The following is a 25411-nucleotide window of genomic DNA, read 5'->3' as shown; positions in this document are numbered from 1 at the left end:
CCTTTGGTCGGTGTTTTTGTATGGGCAAGTCTACTTTTCAGATTCAAAAATATCACTAATCTCAGTTATCCAACATTTATGGTCCTTCGATACGGATTCAGTATATCAAAATAGGTATTAACAGACTATTTCATATATAATTTATGTTATTTTATTCAAAATATTAAATTTACAACATCACATTTCATTGTGCAAGTATTTGTTCAATAGTTCTATTTGTCACAGTGTAATATCATATTTAATATATTTTTTATACGTAGTCAAATACTTAGAATCTATTTCTACAGTGTAAATTACTTTTTGTTCGGTTTTACATAAACAGGCAGTTGTAGGGACGCGTTGTTCTCGAAGTTTCTAGTACATTTTTCTTCAGTTCAAAATGGCGAAAGAAACACCTACAACTCCATTTTTGACCGATCTTGATATCAAAATAAATACGTTAATAAATAGAAAAGAACGTTATTTTAGGCGTGTTCAACAGATGTACGATTTATCTAAAATTGTCGAAAGTGATTCCACGTTAGTTAACAAATTGTTGGTGCGGGTCAGTGAACTCGAATCTTCTCGCGAATCATTCGAACGAATTGTTGATGATATTTCTGCGCTGGAACTAAAGCGTAACCCGGCGTATATAATTAACGACCAGGAAATAAAGGCTTTCGATGACTTGTATTACGAAGTTAAACGTATTTTTCATCAATACGAAACTGTTTCGAATACGTCAAAAAGTGGCGGTGAATTCAAATATGAGCGAAGCGGCGGCTCTCAGCCTCGCTTACCTAAAATTGAACTTGTTCATTTTGACGGAAGTTTAGAGAATTGGATTACATTTCGCGATACATTTATGAGTTTGATTCATACAAATAATTCGATAGGTAATGTCGAGAAGTTCCATTATTTACTTTCCGTAGTAACCGGGCCAGCACTTCAAATAGTGAAAAGTTTGCCTGTATCGAGTGACAATTATAATATTGTCTGGTCATCTCTGTCGGACAGGTATGAAAATAAGCGTGCTATAGCTACCCGCTATTTGGATAAATTGTTCGCGTTCAAACCTTTGCCGAACGAATCTGTTAGCGGATTGAATTCCTTTTTAGAGACATTTCAAGAATGCGTTCAAGCGTTAGAATTATTAAAAATCGATGATTTAGCGGGATTTATTCTTTGTTATATCGGTTTACGTAACCTGGACCCGGTTTCTAGACGAGAATTTGAACAAAAAATCGGTATAAAGGAAATACCTATTTTTAAAACATTAAGCGAATTTGTATCGAATCAGGCGCGTATGTTGGAAATGTCTAATCCTCCTGTTTCAAAGCCCGTTTCAAATAAACCCATTCTAAATGCGGTTCAAAACAAAACTATTAATAATAATAGTAAACCTATTACAAAAAATGTCAATTCAAAAACCTGTTTGGCGAGCAATGCGGGCCCTGATAATTCTAAGAAGGCATGTTTGTATTGCAATAAGCCATTTCATTCGATTTATAAATGTTACGAATACATTGCGCTGTCTCCTAAGCAGCGAATTGAAAAAATAAAAGATTTGCGTTTATGCGAAAATTGTTTGCGTCAAGGTCACACATCTAATGAGTGCCCATCGAAGATAACATGTACGGTGTGCAAAAACAAACATCATCACACGTTGCATTTAGATTCCAATGTAACTTTGATAAGCACGGGCTCTGATGACAGTTGTGATAACGACTTTAATAACGATCAACAGAATCGGGTCTCCTTGGCATCGTCATGCTCGTCTGGGTCGACAGTTATGCTGGGTACTGCGGTTGTACACGTTACGGATGTTTCAGGCAAATATCAACCCGTGCGCGTAGTGATCGACAGTGGTTCTCAAACCAGTTTTATCACAAATGATTGTGCACAGCGATTAGGGCTTCCACGTCAGAAGTGTAACACTCAATTGTCGGGCCTAGGCGGAACAGTAGTTCGCGATCACGGTATGGTGTCCTGCACTTTAAAGCCGACCATGTCTAATGACCCTGTTTTTAATATAAAAGCTGTGATCATTCCGAAAATATCTGGCGATATGCCATCTGTCACTTTGTCACAGGATTTAATCAACGAATATAAACATTTGGTGTTGGCTGACCCTACTTTCTATCGCTCGAGTCGCATTGACATGTTGCTTGCCAGTGACGTGTTTCCATTCATTTATGATGGTGGCAAGTATCATCCGTCACGTCAAGGGATACCGCTCGCGTTAAGTAGCATTTTCGGGTATGTCATTACAGGCCAGCTGTCAGTGAATACCGGTGCTGACGGTGTGTCGACTTGTATGTTCACTAGTAGCACAGTTAAGGTGGACGATTTAATTAAATCTTTCTGGGAAACCGAAAGTTTATCCTGTGACGTACCTAAAAATCCAGATGACGTCATCGCTGAACAGATGTTTGTCAGTGACCATAAGCGTGATAATACCGGTCGATACATTGTGAGCTACCCATTCAAACCTGACGCGAAACTGGGCGATTCTAAACAAATTGCATTAAAACGATATCAAAATTTGGAACGCAAATTATCTCGTTTACCCGATCTAAGGGGCGAATATAAAACGTTCATGGACGACTACGCGTCGCTCGGTCATATGGTCTGTGTCGGTGACGTATCGGAAGTGGAATCGGCGTATGTCATTCCCCACCACTGCGTTCATAAGCCTGATAGTAGTACGACAAAACTTCGCGTAGTTTTCGATGCTTCGTGTCAAACTACAAATAATCAATCTTTAAATTCCGTTTTATATACGGGGCCCAAACTGCAAGCTGATCTTGTGGAATTATTAATACGTTTCCGTTTACGTAACGTTTGTTTATGCGGTGACATATCAAAAATGTATCGTAATATATTAATTGACAAATCACAACGTCAATTTCAACACATATTGTGGCGAGATTCGCCCAACGAGCCTATAAAGATGTACGAGTTGTGCACAGTCACTTACGGGGTAGTCAGCAGCCCGTTTTTAGCCATTCGCACGTTACAGCAGTTAGCCGCGGATGAAGGCGATCGTTTCCCTGATGCCGCCCGTGCTCTGCGTGAAGGTTTTTACGTTGATGACTTGCTTTGGTCAGTGGATAGTGTAGACGACGCGCTGACACTTCAACATCAGTTGGTAGAATTGCTAAAGCTTGGCGGTTTCGAATTGCGCAAGTGGTCGAGTAATAGTGCTCAAGTTTTAAATAAATTGCCTAGTGATCAACTCGAACCACCTGTTCAGTTCGATGACGGCAAAACTATGGCTATCAAGATTCTCGGCCTGCACTGGCTACCTGAAGAAGACGCTTTCTCCTTCCGTACCACACAGATGGAAAGTAACGTGACGAAGCGCTCCGTGTTGTCGGAAATAGCTAAGTTATTTGACCCTTTGGGGTTCGTTGCGCCTTGTACTTTTCTCGCTAAAACTTTTATGCAAAAGTTATGGTGCGCCAATTTAGGTTGGGATGACGCGCTGCCTAATGCGCTTCTCAATGAATGGCGTTTGTTTTCATTTCAAATACCTTTATTATCGAAACTAAAACATGACCGACATGTTTTTGTGAAAAATCACATTACAGCTCAAATTGTGGGTTTTTGTGACGCGTCGACGAATGGTTTCGCTGCCGTCGTGTATATTCGCAGTCAGGACGGGCATGGCAATGTCAAGGTTAGCCTACTGTTATCAAAATCTAAGGTTGCGCCCTTAAAAACAGTATCGATTCCGCGTCTTGAATTAATGGCCGCTCATTTGTTATCGAAAACCCTACAATATGTCGTATCGATATTAGCCAAGGAAGTACTGATCAGCGAAGTACTGGCTTTCACCGACAGCTCAGTGGCGTTGACGTGGATCAATACACCTGCATTCAAATTAAAAACTTTTGTTGCGAATCGTGTGGCTAAGATTACTGAATGTTCAGCCGGTGTTCAATGGTATCACGTCAACGGCACTGACAATCCTGCCGATGTATGTTCGCGCGGCGCCACGCCGGCCCAGTTGCTGCACATCGCTGATCAGTGGTTCCGCGGCCCACAGTGGTTGTACGATCCACAACATATGTGGCCAGTGAGGTCTCTAACTGAGTTCAAAGGAGAACCCCTGGAACTAAAACCTGTAAAGGAAAGTACGTCATTACTCACTGAAGGTGTCTCCCTAAAAAATAACTTTGATAATATAATAAATAAATATTCGAATTTTAACAAACTGCAGCGCATAGTCGCCTGGTGTTTCAGATTCTTACACAATTCCAGGGTTTCTCGGCCTGATAGAATCAGGGGCGCATTGCTCACCGCAGAGTTAAATAAAGCTCACGATAAACTTATTCAAATAGTTCAATCCGAACATTTTGGTGATGACATTGAGTCATTAAAACGAGGTAATCGATGCTCTCAAAGCCTACGTAAACTCGACCCGTTCATTGATAGCCGTGGTCTTCTCATGGTGGGGGGTAGGCTTTCACACGCAAACTTACCATTTACTCAACGTCACCCTTTAATTTTACCGAAAAAATGTCATTTTACGAACATTTTAATTGATTATTATCATAAAGTTTATTTACATGTCGGACCTAGGACTTTACAAAACATATTAGTTCAAAAATATTGGATTATAGCCGCTCGCTGTGTTATACGGTCTCGCCTTTCCAAATGCGTTACATGTTTCAGAAATAGGCCCACTGTAAATCAACCTAAAATGGGCTCTTTGCCTAAGTGCCGCTTACAGGACGTTTACCCGTTTCACACGGTCGGTGTCGATATTGGAGGTCCATTTTATACAAAAGAAACAAATAGACGCAATGCCAGAATCTCAAAGTCTTACTTATGTCTATTTGTTTGTTATTCGACTCGTGCGGTTCACCTTGAGGTCCTTTCGGCGTTGACTACTGAATGCTTCCTAGCTTCATTCGATCGGTTTACGGCTAGGCGTGGTCTTCCACACACCATGTATTCGGATAACGGTAAAAACTTTGTCGCGGCCGGTAAACACTTAAACGAAGTCGTTCAATTTTATAATGCAAGTCAACGGCAGCTTATTGACGGTTTTACAGTCAGAAAAGTGACATGGAAATATAACCCCCCGACAGGTAGTCATTTTGGGGGCATTTTTGAAGCCGGAATAAAATCGGCAAAGTACCACTTGAAGCGCGTAGTAGGTACTCGTGCCTTATCTTTCGAAGAGTTGGGTACTCTTTTTGCTAACATAGAAGCGATTTTAAATTCGCGCCCTTTGTGTAGTTTGTCTAATGACCCGAGTGAATTCGACGTCCTTACGCCAGGACACTTTTTAGTCGGTCGTCAATTGGTATCGGCTCCCAATTACGATCTTTCAGATATACCGTTGAATCGTTTAACACGATGGCAATGCATTACGCAGGCCGCTCTGCACTTCTGGCGCCGGTGGAAGTCGGAATACTTGCACACATTGCAACAAAGGCAGAAGTGGTTTGTTGATACACCTAACTTAAACGTAAACGATTTGGTCTTAATTCATAACGATAACGTACCGTGTCAACAATGGAGTTTGGGTCGTGTAGAACAGATTCACCCTGGACGTGATGGTAGAGTTCGCGTTGTTACATTACGTACACAAAATTCACGGTTACAACGGCCTGTTTCCAAATTGAGTCCTCTCCCAAAAGAGCAGGACCAATAACTTTGTTATTTATTTCTATCATAATAATATCATTCATACACTTAATTATTTATTATACAGTCCATTAGCTTATCTTATTATAAAAAAATATAACTTAGTTTTCTTTGTCAACAATAAAGTACATTATAAGTAGTATATTTAATAATTCTACTCTTGTGATGTTATTACCTATTTTGAAATCACTGTTGATTTCGGTGGGGGGTAAATGTTAGGACACCGACCATGAATCCCTTCCAAAAACTCCTTTGGTTCGCGCCAAAAACTCCCGCCACCCCAAGCCAGGAAAAAAGAAAAATAAAGTGGACTCGACTACCGCCGTCGTGCGTTTCTATACAAGAAATTTCTAAAATAACATAAAAGTGTATTAATTCAAGTTGTGCTGTTTAAAATTAATCTGAAAGTGCACTAGCAGTCTCCAGAGCACCCCGGGGTCAGAAGAAACCAAATTCAACAATCCTGTAAGTACCTTTCCTTTGGTCGGTGTTTTTGTATGGGCAAGTCTACTTTTCAGATTCAAAAATATCACTAATCTCAGTTATCCAACAGGAACTAATTGACAAATCATAATGATTCCATACAGAATCTGCGACACTAACGCCGTGGCCGCGACTCCTGGTATTATATTCATGTTGTTACAATAAAGCGGAATGAATCTTATAAAAACAAGTCAATACTTTTTTCATGACCATCAAAATTTTCAAATATATGAAAAGTGTACGCAGGCATACGGGTTGTAGCCTAATTCTTAAGATTTATGTTCACATTTGTATTAGACATAGGAGTAACACCGTGGGTTCATATTACGGTCCAACTATGACAAAGACTGGCTCGCTCCATACATTCATATAATTAGGCAAGAGTGTATAGGCACTATTTGATTTTGCGTGTCCCACCTTAGACCACAATTAAAAGATTTGAGTGCACAAATCTGTCAATTAAAAACAAATGATATATTACCTTTCTGTTGGGTTAGATGTCGCTAGTTATTATTCTTTAGGCAGATCTACATAAACGTATGTGCTATAAGGGCGCTATTATAACGTAACAAGTAGTATAACCTGTACGATTCACCAGATCGGTAGGAGAGTCCGCGCCACGAAAGAGTCCTGCGGATTTCAATGGAACTAAATGACAAGCCATAGTAATGCTATACAGATATTGTGGCGCCAGCGCCGCTGCCGCGGGACTTCTTTGGTAGCGCGGACTATAAATTAGGGAGTCTTTCACTACTTGCTGATAAGTGTCCCAGGGCTTATCCGGCAGATAGAAGTCAGATAGCGTATCAGACAGATTCTTAGCAAAGCGGACGTCGTCGAAGTGTTTCCATTATTGGTATCACATATATTCTAAAGGCTTATATTAATTATGCTAATATATTTTGCCTAGTGGCAACATACAGGGTGCTACTGACATCGTAACGAAAACTTTGAGGGATGATTCAACCATGATTCTGAGTTGATATCAAGTGGAATGTTTTGTGGCAGAAGTATGGAACTGTAGATAATAAAAAAGCACTAAAATTTTCGTGAATTTTCCGACAGGAAATTCCACTTGATATCGACTCAGAATCATGGTCTGTATGATCCTCCCAGTATTCGTTACGGTGTCACTAACACCCTGTATAGCCTGGTGACGTTGGCTTTGCTAGCGGAAGATGTCAGTTATTCCGTGAGACAGTTTAGCAAGTTGTGAGAAACACACCAACAAGGATGTTCCGGCACGCGGGCAAAACCGGAACTAACGCCGCAACCGGAACTGGAATTGTTGTCAGGTGTTATAAATGTTGAATGTATGGAGACCGCACACCAGCGCCCTCCTGCCAATGTCATCCAAGTGACACTAGACCCTTGTCAGTGTGTTATTACTTCTGGTTAACTTGAACTTTCACCTTACAAACATCATCTCATCCCCTTCATAAGAAACTAAATTCTCTTTGTTTGGTAGCTAGTTCTAATTATTGGAGACATAAAGACTTGCCGCCTCTCGTCAAGTCTTTTAATAAAATCAACCCTTCTACAATACATCAGACCCCTAAGGCCACTATTTTTGAATTTCCTTTTGAAAGTTTAATCTTTTGTCCTAAGGTAATACTTAATCTAGGGATAGTCAAGAACTCGCAGGGTGCTGATAAGGAGCTTAATAGCTTAGTGGAAAAAAACTGGAAGGATTGGCTTCAACTCTATACCGATGCCTCTAAATTATCAGATACAAGTCACGTAGGAGCTGCTGTTTGGATTCCTAAATTTAATATCATCCTAAACTATAAATGCCCTGCTAGCTGCTCCATTTTCACAGGTGAGTCCATTGCCCTTCTAGAAGCTGTCTCCTATGTGGAATCTCACAAATTGAATAGATCAATAATTTTCTCGGATTCCCTTAGCTGTTTGCAAGACCTTTTAAAATTGCCTTTTCACTCTAGAGAAAATTTTTATCTCACCCTTAAAACTAAGGAAGTTCTCTATAGATGCCAAAAGAGTGGTCTTGAAATTGTCCTGGCTTGGATTCCCAGTCAAAGCGGTATTCGTGGCAACGAGAACGCCGACCTATGTGCTAAAGAAGCTGTCCGCTTGGGTACTGAGATCTACAACAAGACTTTCTCCAGAGATATCCGGGCTCTCGCTAAATCACATCTTTCCAAAACTTGGGATGAGCTTTGGCAAACATCTAAGCAAGCAAAAGGTAAACTTTACGGACTTATCCAGCCTTCTATACCTATAAGACCTTGGTTTTTTAAATTTAGAAACTTTGATAAGTGGGTTACCTCTGTGATTATCCGTCTCCGTCTGGGTCACGTGTGCTCCCCTGTTTTTCTGGCTAAGTTACGGATCCGAGACCATTCCGTTTGCGAATGTGGTGATGAGGATGGCACTGTTAATCATCTATTTTTCTCCTGTCCTAATTTAGTTGTCTCCATGTATGATGTTCTCCCACCTTGTATTCCCCGGCCTGTGAATGTCAACTTTCTCTTAACTTTAGTTTCTACCCCCTTCATTAATATCCTTTGTACGTTTATTAAACGGAATAATCTAAAATTGTAAATATTGTATGCTAATATATGTGCAAGTCCATGTGTAATATAAGTATAAGTATGTATATATAATTTGGTCCAAAACTAAAAAATAATAATAATAATTTGCGAACGAAAAATGGTGGCGGGCTTATACTACGTGTGTTTCTAACCTATATGTCTGTGAAGTTAATTAACAATCGTGTTGTCTTTATTTTTAGGGAACTTCTGGACTACATCATTGGACTTCCCACCGAACAGTCTTCAGTATAATTTAAATTAACCTACCGACTATTTTTTTTTATGATTTTTTTTCTTCGGTACCTTGACGTTGGCAGAATCATCGTTTCTAAACGATGCAGCCATAAACTTTTTAAAAAGTGAAGTGAAGTGAACTTGAACTTTGTGCGTGGAGAATGGAGTTGTATGGAGGATGCCAGTTTTAACACTAGTTGGTCCATGGTTCATACAGTGATCAAGTTTTAATATTACAAAATATAAAATAAGTGCATTTTTACTACAAAATTTACAATTTACAATAAAGATTTTATTATCAGGATTTTACTACGAAAGGAGAATGCCAATGGATAGTACCGGTACAAACTCAATTGTCATGGTGTGGAAAATTCGTGGTTTTAATTTTACCGACCTTAATCGCTTTGGCATTCTCTTTTAGATACTCGTTCGCTCGGCACATCAGAGTGTGAGCAACGAGATAGTAGCTGTAGGTATAGTTCACATTGCTGATAGCATAGACAATAGTGGTACAAAAACGCCTTTCTAGTATACATACATTTTATTCCATTTAGAACAAGCACCTCATTTACAAATGTATATTCCAAAAAACTTGAATGAATAAACATCTGTTTTAGCCACGGAATAGAAGAAAGAGGATGGAAAGGCTTTAACGCGCATTTTACTGCAAAAAAAGTATTCTTTTTTTTTATAAATAGCCGATCATACTAAGGTAGGTTTCAGCTTTCCTGTGACAAGGAATGATAGTCCTTACATGATAGTCGATATTTGACTCATTGCTCTGCAGGTTATTTAATATACTATCGCGGTGCTCCGTACGTCGTAAAGTTTGTGGACGAGTGGAGTGCAAAGTTGAGATATAAACTATTTGGGCGCGTGGATTTGCACTTAGCCAAAACCACTTTCTTCTGTGATTTTAGCGTCGGTAGTTAATACCAGCCTTACTAATAATTTGGTTTAACAAGGACAGATATTGCTGTTCTTGCCATAAATTAAAAGGCCTTATGTCTATTTGACAATGACTCGTTCACGGGTCCCAGTAAATAAGACTTTGAAACAATATTAGTGAGATTACCTGCCCAGGATTGCTTCAGGATAGATGATTCGAAGGTAAAATATTTGGATCGCATATCAGCCATGTTACAGTACGCTTATTTATATAATTATATTGAATATTTATTTATAATTTTACACAATATATATACATATATGTGTTGTATGTCAATGTTCGATCGGTCGAGAAGTGATCCACCCAGAGGGGATGGAAGCTAAGTGTAGGAAAACAAAATATTTTAATTACTCGTGTTAAAACGCTGTACTTAAAGTGAGAATTTTACAGAAATGAGAACAGCTGTCTTCTTTTTCTATCGTGTAGTTGTTATGAGCGATAAAATCTTCTTAAAAATGAAACAAACAATATCGTTTTACGATAAAGGCGTTGGTTTACGTGTAATATTTATAGAGAGTACAAATTGTGTCTTATTTTAATCATCGCGCATTCGTGACCACTATGCCTCTGTGTGTGTTGTTTCTTGTTTACTATATTTTATATCGAAGCCGACTTGCCGAATACTTGTAAGGAAAATAGCGTTTTGTCTATATTATTAGCTTACATTATTGTACTCCATAAAATAGTGAAATTATACATTTTATATAACATACAATAATACTATATAATCGAAGCAGTGCTTTATTACAAAAATGGTTTATAGTATATAATATTTATTAAAGAGTGTGTGAGAATAATATGTTCATCTTCATCTTCAGCCTATATTTAGCAGTAAGACTATTTACGAAGCTGTAACTAATGACCGCCTATACGCTACTATTAGATATAGTTTTTGCACTTTACTAGCCTTAAGGAGCTTGGCAGGTGGCGTTGGATGTGTCTGAACCAATACCAGGGTATTAGGAATCATCAATATGACACATGGAAGTGATTAAAGTTCTAACTTTAATCTTTAATAAATAACGTCTCTAGTCTACTAGAGACGATTCAAATCTGAAAAGTATAAAACAGCCGGAATTACATTTTTAAATTAAAAAACAATTTCTCTTGCAACCCAAAAGTCGTGACTATGGGGTGGGGTATCGTACCCATTTTTTGGTGCACAATTTGTCCAGCCAAATAGTGTAATGCCATTCGAGGCAAACCTACAAAAGTCACGGCAAAAAAAATAGTACACGGAACTTAATTTACATTTGAAATAATATTGATACCCGTAGACCGGACGCCCTCGCCCCGCTCCAAGAGGGAAGCTTCTTGATAACTTAGTCTTGTAGCACTTGTCAATCTTACCACACCTATGTAAAGGACAACTTTTTTTCTACAGCGCACAAGAATACATTTACCGCGTGAAAAATAAACCTTATGAGCATTTTATCAATAATTTATGCATAAATAACTGCTAATTATAGTTTTTACACTGCCGGCTTCAAAAAGGACTATGATTATATTTAATTCGACAACAGGGCGGTTAAAAAACAATATTGCTATTTTGACATTTGTTTACATTGACATACTTTTATATGCGCAAATGTCAAGTTGCATTACTGATTTTTAAATCATGCTTCAATGTGGTCCCATTCAAAACACGAGATGACACGAAATTTAAAACGCTGTAGGGGAAAAGTTGTTCTGAATTGTCTTCGTATTTTCACTGCTTATATTATTAGGGTAAGACAACAACAAATATTTAAATGCCTTTGTATACAAGTTTTAAACACTTTTAATGTAATTACTTTACAGAGACCGTTTTAGAAGATGTTTTATGTAGTGTAATGGTACCGTAGTACCAGACGATAGTGAGCTACAAACCCACTGGTATGTACCTCGAAATACAGGGTGTTCGTAACATCATAACGAAAACTTTGAGGGATGATTCAGACCATGACCCTTAGTTAATATCAAGTGGATTTCCTTCGGAAAATTCTGGTATTTTTGTGCTTTTTTAAATTATTTTTCGATTCTATACTTTCGCGATGGAAAATTCATGAAAATTTTAGTTTCTTTTTATTCTCCCGTTCCATACTTTTTAATTTAAAAAAACTAAAAATATACATTAATTTTGCGACGGAAAATACCACTTGATATCAACTCAGAATCATGGCCTGAATCATGCCTCATAGTTTTTATTACGATCAGTCACTGACACCTGTATACTACTACAACTGTTAAGTCAGATTTAGAAACCAGTATAAAGTGTCGCCTTCTGAATCGTAAACTTAGAATGCAAATTTTTGGACGCTCCACACTTTTTGTGCCTATCACTTGATTTACTTGAATCTTCATTATTGATTGTTGACTGTACCCAATAATCCCCACCTAAGACAATATATACAAATATGTTCGTCTGTTTGTTCCATGTAAATCCATTCAAAATTTAATGAACTAAATACTGAAAAAAAAAGAAGCGTCATTCTCACGTAAAAAAATAAATGCCTAATACCTCACACAGCTTAAACCGTCTTCAGTAGACGGACGAGGTCTATGATGATGATGATCACGTCGATCAGTCAATCAATCAGTCACCTAGTGCTACCGCCTAGTGGCTACACGCACGACGATGCGTCTTGAGCAACTAGTATACTAATATACCATGTAATAATTACGATCATCTCAATAACAATTAGTATGCACCGTCTAAATATTTGCAGGAAGAAGGTGCCTTCTAGTCTTCAATATCATGTTTAAAATAAAAAAAAAATCTGGATAAAAATGAATGCTCAACTTCATTTGTTAGATAGTATTGAAGGCATCAGCACACCTCTGATTTAATTGAAACTATTGTACTTAACGGTCAAGTATGGTGTTGAAAATAAATTCATTTATTGTAGCAGCTTGACCCGGAGACAATAAAAACACACCTAAAACTCCCATTTTTGAAAGGACATGCGAGTGGCATTATAAACTTATTATATACCTTCCCTTGATGATACCACCAGACCAAGTTAGGCCTGACACTTGGTGTGAGTATAATACTTGTCATGGGTGTGCTAGGCCGCAGTTCAAACAACGATGCTCTTCGACCTGGTTAGTTATACAAGTTAGAGTTCTATATTCCCAAGTTATTAGGCCTTAAGTAGATTATTTTATAAATCAGTTCCGGAAATGTTTAGTTTTTTGCAATTAATATTATTGTAACGAACTTTTTAGTAATAAAGCGATTTTGTAAGTGTTGTTTTATTTGGAAAATTTCTTCATTAAAACCAGTTGAAATCAGATGTGAGGAAGTGGCTACGCGTACAGCGAAGTATAGCAAGGGTCCTACATGAGTGCGTCAGGACTCACCGGGTGGCCGCTTATACCCGAAACACTCACGCAAGTATAAAGGGTAAGAAGGTTTGTGCAGGGCACGGGTTGAAATCACCCAGTTTCAGAACATGGTCACAACTGGACACAAATTCAAAGGGATTTATTTACCTATTATTTTTAATAAATTACTGCTAAAATCAATCAACAGATACGTAGCCGATGCAGGGTAGGACCTGGGAGATAGTGCTGACCTCTTTGTACAGGTAAGCAAGCAGGGAGGGGAAGTTGAGTAGAAACATGAAAATATTATAGTCTTAAAAAAAAAGGATGATTAGTAAAGGATTTTAGACGATGTTTATATAGGGAATCCTACTAACAAAAATCGAAAAATATCTGACTCGGACGAGACGACTACGCAGCTTGTTTCCTGTGTTACACTAAGCACTACTGCTTGGCACTAGCGGCAATAGTGCCTGGGGAAACAAAGGGTTATTTCCATTACATTACTATCAAAACTCACCTGAAAAAAGGTTTTCTCTTTATATACAAATCACCTGTCGTGGGCAACGGATGCAAATTTTGTTGTAAGTGCACAGCGGGCTTAGCACCGTAAACACGCGACTTTCTCGCCGTGACAGAGATTATCTGTCTCTTTCTGTGCAGTACCGTGAGAGAGTGGTGGGTGACGTATGTCGAGGCGAAAAACGGTTGCTGAGTAAACTTTGTGGCCTTTTCCACAGAATTAATAATTTGTAATTATTAATTTGTTTTGTGTGTTGTGTGCAATAAAGTATATTTGTATTGTACTGTAATTAATGTCTGTGCCCTTTTCATAGATGACGTAATGAAACAAAACCATTTTATATACTTAAATAATTTATTATCAATCAACATTGACGTCATAGTTCAACAATCATGTTGCACATTCGAAATGTAGCTATACGTTTAGTACAATGCCTAATTTTACCCATTTAATATATTAAGTCTTTAGACGTAACCACTTTAAACTTATTTAGTATTTTATTCAGAAGACGGATATAACCAACCACTTTGGATAATGAACTCTGATTCGTAATCAACATTTTCATAGCATTTACTTATACAAGTTAAAAATATTAAAATGTCGACTTCATATAATTTCGTTCATAATTCATAATTTTACGGTCAACAACGTAATTAAGAAGAAACATGCAAGAAATACTGTACAGATGTTACTGTTTTGTACTTAATAAGGATCGAATTCATTTGTTTTACATAAAACAAAAAACTATCCATTAAAACTATACTGTCCGGGAATGTAAAAAGAAATCTGTTACTGACTATAAAAGCTCCTTGCATGTACAGAGTGGTTACGTTGGTTGTGACGTGGTGGTCGCGACGAACACTGCGGTGTGTTTGTGGATAACTCGGCCTCAGGTTCAGGGTCGGGTCAACTGCGGCAGTGTCTCACTGGCCGGTTGTCTGCTCGCGTGCAGCGCGTGCGCTGCTCTGCAGGCTATATCTTCTCCTGTATGAAGGGATGCGCAAGGCAGTGGTTGACGGAGGCGCGCTTAGCCGGGTCCAGCATAAGCATGCGCTCGAGCAGGTCTTTGAACTGCGCGATCTTCTTGGCCTCGGGCGGCAGGATCTTCTGGTACGGCGGCGCCAGCTCCGCCTGCAGATCCCGCGTCGGCTTTATCACCGACATTATCACTATCTTCTCCTGCGGGCAGAAGGTACATCGATAAGAAATAAAATCTATACAGTCGTAAGATGTGCGTAATATTGTGTCCAGTCCAACATGATAGATCATTACATGAGCACTGCCGACGGCTGATTGTCATTATACGCACCACCCACTCTGACACGGGCTTGAGTAAGTAATGTTATGAATATATATTATTGAAGTTTAAGAAAATAATCTGTCTCAGTACAACTGGTAAATGGTTACATAGCAACACAGCACCAGCTGCAACTCACCCTCTCAGTGATCTTGTCGACGTCGTGATACAAGAAGTTGCAGTTGCCATCGAAGTGCTGATCCTTGAAGATGCCCTTCTTCACAATTTTGTTCGGTATCTTCCCTTTCAGATCCATGAAGTATTTGAGCATCTCATTGTTGGACTTGCCGCTGAACATGATGCGGGCAGTGGAGAGCTCGTAGATGGTGCAGGCGGTGGACCACATGTCGATGCCGTAGTCGTAGGGCACGCCCAGGATGATCTCCGGCGCGCGGTAGAAGCGCGACACCAGGTACGGTGTGATCTCGTTGTCGCTCACGTGCCCCGCCGCGCCGAAGTCGCACAGCTTCAGCACCAACTTGCTCTCGTTGACTAGAATGTTGTCCGGCTTTATGTCTGTGGACAACGGCAATACTGTCACTACACAACAACACACGTAACACTGCACACGTCTGTGTGGTTGTATCGTCGCCGGAACAGCCTAGACACGAATGCAACTGACCGGCATGTAGGATCCCCGTTTTCTTCAAGAGCTTCAGCGCGAGCAGTATCTGCTGGGTGTAGCTGCGGACGGCCTTGATGTGGATGCCGGTGTTCTTGCCGTACTTCTTGAGCACCTCGCGCAGGTTCATGGACAGCGGCTCCAGCACCATGCACAGGTGCCGCTTGTGGAAGAAGTGCCGGAACAACCGCAGGCAGTGGAACTTGTCCTCGGGGTCCGCGTCGTTGAGACGCTTAAGAATCTCCAGCTCGCGGAGACCCGTCTTATGCCTGCGACATTTATTTTTATTTATTATCTATACTTATAAACTCTCATAACAGACTAAAGCAACATCACAGAATAAAGAATGTTAACACTACCAGGATTTACCGTACTTCAGGCCATTACATTAATAGGACTTGGTTTGGCAAGAGTTGCGGGTTGAAATCTCTTGCCGATGACAATTTTTGATGTAATCTAACCTTTTTGAGTTATTCGATTATTTGTGGTTGCCAAAGTAAAAGGTTTGTTACATGATTTCGTTGTTCCGTATGATCTTGACGGCGACGTCGGTGTTGCCCCGCGCCTGGTCGCGCGCGCGCACCACGTTGGAGAACACACCCTGCCCCGTGTACCCGTACACTGAGTAGCGCCCGTCCAACGTCTCGCCGATGCGGACCCTACAAAAACATACACACATTATTAAGAAAAAAACACTAAAAAACAAACTAAACTATATCTAAACTAAAGAGACTGCGGAACCAATCACGAGTCGACTTTTTTGACGTCACAGTTGTACACGATTCCGTTTACTATGAGTCGGACAGCTGTCATGATACACTTTTCTCGTGATTTTACTTTAGAATTTTCAATAATAATGTCTCATGGTTTATACAAGGGGTGCATATTCAAGGCTAAGATTGCCAAAGCAATCAGAAAAAGATGTGTCAAAACCTTCGTATCGAGTATACGCCCTCTATGGATGTGAAACTTGGACACTGACACAGAGGGACAGAGAGAGACTCGAGGCCTTTGAAATTTGGTGTTGGAGGAGGATGGAAAGAATAAGTTGGACAGAAAGGGTTACAAATGAGGAAGTGCTAGTAAGAGTGAGGGAAAAAAGACAAATACTGAGAATTATTGAGGACAGAAGAGGCAAGATGATTGGACACCTAATAAGACACGACGAATCTATTGAAAACATCATAGAAGGGAAGCTAGAAGGAAAAAGAGGAAGGGGAAGACCAAGAAGAGCTTACATGGAACAGATTAAAGAAAAGGTTAACGTCGTGTCTTATAGGGAAGTCAAGGAATTGGCCTTTGATAGACTGGAATGGAAAATGCTACACGTACAAGAGCGTGACTCTTAAATTGATGATGATGATGGTTTATACATTTTCCCGGATGAATCTCGCGCCTATTTCTAAGCAGAGACTACGGAATTCCATCCGCTTAGATATTGACATACTTTTGTTGCGTAATTATAAAATGTGGAGTATATAGCGTGTTGAAGTGATGCTGTTACCTGTAATAGCCCTCCGCGTCATCCCAGTTGTCGGTAAGCGAGGCATTCTCATTGGCATTCTTGCTGCCGGGCTTGCCCGCCGTCGGTAACTGTTGATATGATCAATTTAAAATTATACAAAACACATTTAATGCACACGTTTATAAAAAAAAAGTCCACTAAAGACAGAGAGAGCGCTGTAGAGACATACAGTCCACGCGCGCTCCTTAGCGGCCAACTGTCATTTACACTAAAGTAAGACAAGACTCAGAGAGGATGAGGTAAATGGCTCTGCGCCCGACAGAAATCAGTGCGGGACGAAGTTACCGCTCTAATAGGCAGTATTTCATCCGTCATAGGTACATCTGATATGATGTTATTGTCTTTTTTTGTATGTGGCGCCCTTTTTTAATAAACTATTTCTATTCTTTTTTTTTATTATACGCCATTATGCAATTACGCACGCTTTATTGTTAAATAAATATAACGTAAACAGCCTATTCATCCCACTGCTGGGCACAGGCCTCAGACCAGTGGAGGGGACTATATTGTCGTAAGTATATTTAAACCCAAAGCGCACCTCAATGCCGTCCAGGATGTCTTGGTCCGCGAACATGTCCCACTTGCCGCTCTTGATCGACTTCTCAAACTTCATGCTGTGTTTGGATTCGTTGTCGGACTTCAGAATAGCTTCGGCTTTAGCCTCGCTGTTGGTCTGTTGCGCCGACTTGCTGTCCCTGCTGTCTGCCGGCTTGGTACCTTTGTTATCTACTACCTTGCTATCGTTGTTATCTGCTTTATTTTCCACTTTGTTTTCTACTTTATTATCTTTAATTTCCACTTTTTTCTCAGCGCGAGTTTCCGCCTTCTTCTCGACTTTATATACAGGTGTATCGCTTTCATCTTTCGCCTTAGTTCTGTCGATCCTCGGCGGAGTATGTTCCTTATCTGTCGTTTCTTTATGTGGTGGTTCTGTGGTGGACTTCTGTTGGTTTGCTTCGTTGCCGCCTCCTAGCCTCTGTAACGATACAGCTTTGATTAATAATAAGTGGATAGCTGTCACCTATAACTATAAGGGGTGGCTGCCCAGCCACAAGCCGTAACAAAACAAACTTGCAGCTACATTTTATATTAACATGGACACTGACCACTGGTCATTGACTTTTCCTTCATAATAATATGTCACTTAGAATCGGAACTTGTAGACATTCTGGGTTTGAAAGTGTTAAAATGCTAAGGATTGGTGGTATCATGGATAGTCTGTGTCGCCATATGGTTCATCATTATCCATCTTATGACTATGCATCAAAAGCGGCTACAAATACTCTCCGGATTATTTGTGGCTGTGAGTTTATGTACAAATATAAATGATACCTTCATGAGCTGCTCGCGCTGCTTGCGGCGGTTCTCGATGATCTGCTCCTCCGTCTCCTCCTCCTCGTCCGTGTTGATGGAGATGTCCAGCTCGGAGTCACTGGAGCTCGCCACCACGTGAGCCACCTCGTTGGGCGACGCCTGCAAAAACAATACAGCAATGTTTTAATATGCAGTTCTTTTTAAAAACAAAAAATATAGGTAAAACCTGAGTAGTTCCAAGCAGAAACTAGAGATGAAATTCGGTAGACAATTTATGAATCTAGAAGAAATAGAGAATGCTGGGAATTGTAGGTATTTTGGATTGTTGTTGTATACCTTTCTCCTGTCCCTGCGGTCCCTAGGGCTCCTGTCCCGCGAGCGGTGGCGGCTGCGGTCTCGGCTGCGGCGGTCGCGCTCCGGTGGGCGGCGGTCGCGCCGCGCGGGCGAGCGCTCCCGCGATCGCGACCAGCGCCGAGCCGCCTCCCGCGGCCGCACACGCAGCTCCGACGACCTCCTGTCGCGTTCCCTCTCTCTCTCCCGGTCGCGTTTCCTCTCCCTCTCTCTTTCCCTCTCCCGCTCTCTGTCTCTCTCCCGCTCCTTCTCTCGCTCGCGTTCTCGACGTTCCCTCTCTTTCCGTTCGCGATCTCTCTCCTCCAATTTCTTTTCCATTTCCCTCCTACTTTCCCTATTTATTATATCCCTCAGGTCTTCTTCCTGCCGTCTAGATTTATGTTTGTCGGTCTCGGCTGACCGATCTTTACTGGATTTATGTTTACTGCTCCGCCTGTGCTCGGGGTCGCGGTCCCTGTCGCGGCGGGACCGCTTGTGCGCGGGCGAGCGCTCGTCGTCGTTGATGTAGATCACATCGTTGGCCCTGTCTTTGGTGTCGTCGTCGCTTTTGTCTGAGTAGTAAGCGACGAGGCGCGCCTGCAGCAGCTCCTTCTGCTTCATCAGCTCCTCCAGGTTGAGGTCGTCCTCCATCACCAGCTCGGGGCTGGCGCAGTCCTCCTGGTAGTTCTCCGTGCCGGACGTCGACGATATCACCTCCAGCGCATCATCCTTTAGCTCTTGCTGACACCTATTTCTGCTATTACTTCTCGATTTGGTATCACCATTTTTTGTCTTTACCGGTGATGCTGTCACCGGTGATTCTACTGAGGATTCCTTACTGGCTTTCTTACATTGTCTAGATTTCTTTATGAGGTCTTCCACGTCGGAGAGGGAGGTCTCACTCTCCGGCCTCGGACTTTTCTGTTTCTCCTTTTTGGATTTCTTTTTCTTCTTGTGCCCCTTGTCGTCTTCTTGTTCTGCTCTTTTGTGTTTCTTGTGTTTTTTACTTTTCTTTCTTTTTTTGCTTTCTTCTTCTAAGTTTTTTCCATTAGTCGACTTATCCATATCTTTCGACCTGAAACAAATAACATGGAAATGGTGTACTTACAACTGTCTCTTTTGGCAATTGTTGGTCGGCGTCCGTTCCCTTCGCAACATAATGAACAACTCTGTAACATCATACATGTGAGTCAGTCACAGTGTGACTGTGGTATCATTGGGATTTGTTAATATGACAAAGAATGTATGTGACGTGGTGAAGGTACCGCATGCACGCTTTCTCTCTGCTCCAACATCAGATGGTTATGTTGGAATCAAGCTCCGAGTTGGGGTCGATAGTCGGCGCACAGTAGTTCAAGTGCATATTTACGACGGAATATAGAGTCGGTACGCATTTTTGGATATAGCCGCCAAACAAAAGACATGAAATTTCACAAATATCACATACAATCCTTGCAGGGTGAGCACGCAGGAACATTTACCTGGACTTGCAGCGTCGCGAGGTGAAGCGTATAGAGACATCGATGTAAAGGTCAGAATTGTTCATATTAATGTTGCCTAGGCCCAACGACTACATCGTTACGATGCTCTAAGTCATAATAAGGAATATAAATTCCTGCTGTAGCCTCGCTCGGATGTCATAAGGTGACTGACCGATTGACCTATATAAACACGTGGCAGTGACAATGATGGACATACCAAAGAGGTCTTATTTGCACAACTAATTATCCAAAGAGATGGTTAGTTAAGAAAGGTTGTGTATTATGCTGAGGTGAAATAAAAGTGGGATATAGGTGTACCAGGATCTGATGGCAAATGGGGAAACAAAATTTCTATAGTAAGCAACACTCGGGTAATTGGATGAAAACGTCTTGATACTTTTTATTTTTTACCTATTGACGGACAATATAGACATTATATAAAGTACTTAAATAACGGCTTTGTGCTACTGTTTATACACACAAACTGACTTTCAGGCGTTAGGCCGTGTATATATCCAAAATTTCATATTCATAATTTTTTTTGTCCTTGTTATCTGCCATCAGTCGCTAGACTATAATCAGATTTGTTCTGTAATTTTCACTGTTTTGAACTAAACAGCCAGCGCTGCATTGTCCATTAGTCCGTAAGTACATTCGCACGTTTCAGTCTTTTTATGTCCCAAGATGTCGCAAGCGAAGCTGCGGGCAAAATCTAGCTAGTGTAGGTAGGTATATATAAAAAACAAAATATTTATGAAAAGATCACTTTATATTATTATGCTATTTCCAAATCAAAACTGTCCAGGTTATTTGTTTTCTTTCCACCTCTCTTCTTTTTACCGGGTGCACTAAATACTCTTCCATTCGGTCTACCTTCAGCAATCATTCGTCGTATGGTAGTGCTAGGAACTCCTATAAACAGGTCACAGGTTAATAACTAATAATATAGGAAAAATATATTCAAGTATTAAGACTAGTTAGTCCTACTTACCGGTCAACTTTGGACGCGCTTTAAAATCGAAGATTGCGGTTGATCTCCAACTGCTTCTTCACTAATTTTACAATAAACAATGTAAACAATCTTTCTTGCTTGTGATCGAAGTGGTTTTTTCGATATTCTTACGAAATTCAGAATAATTTCAAGGAATCTTTAGAAAATCTCAGTATTGTTGACAAAACATGTACTTAGACATGACAGGAGACAGTTTAATATTACCATAGGAAAATCAATATTTTTTTTACTTTTTTTATGCCATCAGATTCTGGTAGACCTATACTAACTATGAAAATCACACAGAGAGAATCATTATTACTATGAGAATCAATAGAAGTACCAGGATTTGATCAGTGAATAGTAAAAGACATATTTAGGAGCCGACATCTAGCGACAAAGGGGCCACTTCGTATTGTAATCAATGTGCAGATTTCCAGTACGCGAAGAGCGAAGTACACTACCACTTACTTCTTCCCGTTTACTTCTACATTATAGATAGATCAAATTGCACCACGCGCTTGCATTACGAGTTCGCATAGTCGCGTGATGCAATTTAATCTAACTACATAGAAGTAATCTTACTTCCTTTGTTATTTACCATCTTATTCTGAACTTTTGTATGTAATAAATCTATTCTAAGATTTCTAAGCGATCCACGAAGTTTAACAGATACGGTACTACAAGGTGCACCTGTCGAAGTATTTTCTATTAACAAGTGATCGGCACCCATGTATAAGAATATTCGGGAAACTACACAAACTTCCACAAAGATACACACCTGGTATTCTTACTAGGGATGGCAGTGTTCTCGAATCACCATTTGCCGTTACTTTAGGTATTTGTTTTAATTACCTTTAAGTCACTTGATGTCTAAACGAGGTATATTACAATTACTAAAAGGTGTACGGTTCTCAATCGCGTACACGTACATAAATGATTACCTTAATGTTACAATCGTGTTGCAACTGGTCATTAAATTATTGAGCGTAAAAAATACCTATTTCACGTCGTTATAAAACCACAATTATTTTCAAAGTGTAGGTTTATGTGCTGAAATGGAAAATACTATATTTATTTGTTCATAATGCCTTTTGGTTCCCAAACTGGTTCAACCGAGTATTGGCCATAATCCAGCCATATTCACTTTAATTAAGTCAGCCAAATAACTTATTTCTATCTTTCTTTCTATTCACACAATACTGTACATAGGTCTGTAATGTACACTGAAAGTACTCACTCTTTCCCCATGTTGGTGCTACTTTCTCCTTACGGCAAACACCCTTAACCTGCAAAGGCAAAAGGACATATTTAAATTTTGCTTTAAATCACATCATATCATGATTAACATTTACTCTAGCATTGCAGCTAATACAGGTCTGCACAAATAGACTCAGTTTTAGCTTATAAATAAGACATTACCAGGTACAATCAAAGAGCAAAAGTTCAGTCACTCCAGCCCAGCAAATTATTATGTAAACAGTGGTGAAATTATGAAGCATTAGTTGTCATAAATATAAAATTTATGTTTTTGTAGGTGTTTAGGTCTATTACAGGAACAACATGTAACCACGATGTCTTAAGTGCAACCAGTTAATTTGCAAGAAACTGATTGGACTTTTGCAGCTTATCGTACATGAAGAAATTTCCCGGCTTCTAATAAGTAGCTAATTTGTGAAGGATGACTGACTCAATCCATGCTTCGCTGTTGCTAAACCAGCATTGGAAGGTTTGAATTTAAATAATTTGCTAACTTATTTATATTATCACAAGTTCGCTTTGCTAGCTCACTACAGAAATCTATTGTCTGTAATATGTGGTTGATTTTATTAGAAATTATGCCATAGGTAATGTTTTCGCACGGCCCTTAATTTATGTTTATGTTTACGAGGCAAGTACTGGGCTGTTAATATCATCAGAGGTTATAGTGGTGTTTATTTAAGGAGTTACTGGAACAAATTGATTAGCGTTCCTAAACTATTATAGTTTTTGCATACATTGCAAGTTGCTCAAAAAAAAAATTAATCCTTGAGAGATATTTTAACATAAATATATCAGACATTATTATAATTGTAAAGAAAAAATCATAAAGATTAATAGATTTGTTTTTGAACGGGGTTTAAAGACCACAGAATGGGCTCAGGTGCTTCCATGCTTCAATAGAAGTGGAGCATTCTCTCCCACATAGCCCTCACTTAGATAAACAACTGCTCACCAGCATGAAATACACATTCAATATACATAATTTAATCATATAATACACACAACGCCTGCAGGAAAGCATAGCTGGCTTGGCAAAGAATATTCGCATTTGCAAAAAATAAAATTGGTCATACCACAACACCAGGCTAGGCACTGCTAGTGACTCTAATTAATCTTGAGAGTGATTGTTGTTGCACACGAGAAAGTGTATTCAAAATGCCACATTTCAATGTATTATTTACTTTACATACATAGTACATTTCTTGGAAATTCTTTATCCACTGCCTCAGAAATATATACGGCAGGGCGACAACTGTGTGTACCTACTTGTAGTCCCAAATACTGTTCAATAACAAATACATACTTCCGCTATAGTTTTATAAACATACCTATGTTACTCCAAGTATAAAAACTTGTGACATCAACTACTACACAAGTAAAGCAACTGAATTTGTAGGTTATTCATAAAACACTTCACAATAAACTATCATGTAAATGGATGTTTTACACTCTAAATATAATGTTTTTCCTCGCCATAAACGTGTATATACCTCCAATCAAAGATGAAGCTCGATGTAAATAATGTTTTTCATTCAAGACGCTACAACTTTCTTACAAACTCCACTCCATCCGTAAATAATCTAGTTCAGTAATTATACATTTGCACCAAAATAAGTACAGTTTCCAGGTTAAAATCATTAAAAATAATCACAAATTAATATAAAGCGTGACATTACCCATCAAATCACCAGACACAAAATATTATTTCTTAAAAATGTTGAGGTTATGACAAAGGACTATTACTTTTATTCCAACAACTATGTAAACCATAGACACAAAAGCAACCATCATGAATCAATCAAGCCTTTACAGGGTACATTACACCATCATTCAATCATTACATGGTATTTTTTTTAGTGTTGCCACAATTACCTTCAATGTTGTGGTGATTATCTTGTGATTATCGATGCGATGCGAACGGCAGCAGACGACTTGTATGTGGTGCATGAGCTAAAATGGCAAATGGCTAAACCCTATCAAGCACGTTTCGTCAATTAAAACTGATGGAATTGACAGACGCTTGATGAGCGTGTGTGCATCATGGATCATACTTGGTCTTAGGCAAGTCTTAGGTGTGCGTGTGCTTGGAAAACGGTAAACTTGCGGTAAACGGTAAAACAATTCACCATCTAACATAAAAAAATACAGCATTTTATTTTAGATACTTACAAATAGTAAAGTTATCGATATATTTAATTTTACAATAGCAAATGCGACCTAAAAACAATTAACCCCGGACTTCCAAAACGCGAGTGACGTCACAAGCGTTAATCCATCTCTACTACTTGGTCTGTGGGTTAAGTCGCCGGGTCCGTATAATGCTTGGGCCATTGTCCTACTGGGTAGCCCTAATAATACTTATTCAGATTCAGGATGCTCTTAACCAATGCTATGACTAGATAATGTTTGTTTGGCGAAGCGAAAATAATGTTGGTTATTTCTATTTTATACATACGTACCTAAAAATCGCATTCGCCTTTCCTAACAGGGTGGGCAGCACCATATATCATAAGCAAGTTCCTAATAAGTGAAATCTTTCAAACATAAAATAATAAGAAGATACTACGTAGGAAAATGCTTTGAAATTGATATTGGACAGTCGACTATTTCAGTAGTGGATATGGGGTGTTGGAGGGCAACGTCTCATGGTTGTGTCGTCGGGGAGTCGCATACCTACCTGCAGCATATCAGGCGTGACCTGTATGGTTTTTATACACGGTAGACATCACTGGTGGTGGCAGTGGTGTGGTTACCTAAAAAAAATTGTAAACGACACCACAGTGGTGCGGTTTCATGGTGTCGTTGACAATACCTGTATATTGCTCAATTCCCCATTTTTCTGGACTATGGGATGGGATACAATATGGTAACATGAATAACCTATTTATATCAGCACAACTG

At 39.6% G+C, this 25411-nt stretch overlaps 2 protein-coding genes across 3 annotated transcripts in view; one reads left to right on the top strand and one right to left on the bottom strand.

Moving 5' to 3' along the window:
* The window catches only part of LOC126380202 (SET and MYND domain-containing protein 4-like), a 28841-nt gene extending 16719 nt beyond the window's left edge, over positions 1–12122 (top strand). The window contains exon 16 of the mRNA XM_050029460.1: positions 8876–12122. The gene's annotated coding sequence lies outside the window, so the exon portion shown is untranslated. The remainder of the gene's footprint in view (positions 1–8875) is intronic.
* Positions 12123–14022: 1900 nt separating this feature from the next.
* On the bottom strand, positions 14023–24310 carry LOC126380276 (uncharacterized). Of its 2 annotated transcripts, none has more exons than XM_050029558.1 (10): positions 24187–24310; positions 22488–22536; positions 18782–19850; positions 18464–18604; positions 17670–18107; positions 17111–17199; positions 16119–16265; positions 15607–15875; positions 15124–15500; positions 14023–14866 (listed from the first exon to the last, which is right to left on the bottom strand). In XM_050029558.1, the coding sequence occupies exons 2-10, from the start codon at positions 22496–22498 to the stop codon at positions 14660–14662; spliced, it is 2748 nt and encodes a 915-aa protein (XP_049885515.1). In that variant the 5' UTR covers positions 22499–22536; positions 24187–24310; the 3' UTR covers positions 14023–14659. The 2 variants fall into 2 exon arrangements, with proteins under 2 accessions (XP_049885515.1, XP_049885514.1); XM_050029557.1 differs by lacking the exon at positions 24187–24310 and adding an exon at positions 24001–24180.
* Between the last annotated feature and the right edge of the window lie 1101 nt (positions 24311–25411).

The sequence above is a fragment of the Pectinophora gossypiella genome, chromosome Z (genome assembly GCF_024362695.1).
Source record: "Pectinophora gossypiella chromosome Z, ilPecGoss1.1, whole genome shotgun sequence".
In the NCBI taxonomy this organism is placed as follows: Eukaryota; Metazoa; Arthropoda; class Insecta; order Lepidoptera; family Gelechiidae; genus Pectinophora; species Pectinophora gossypiella.
Note: the sequence above shows the minus strand (reverse complement) of the source record. Positions and strands in the feature narration are given on the sequence as shown.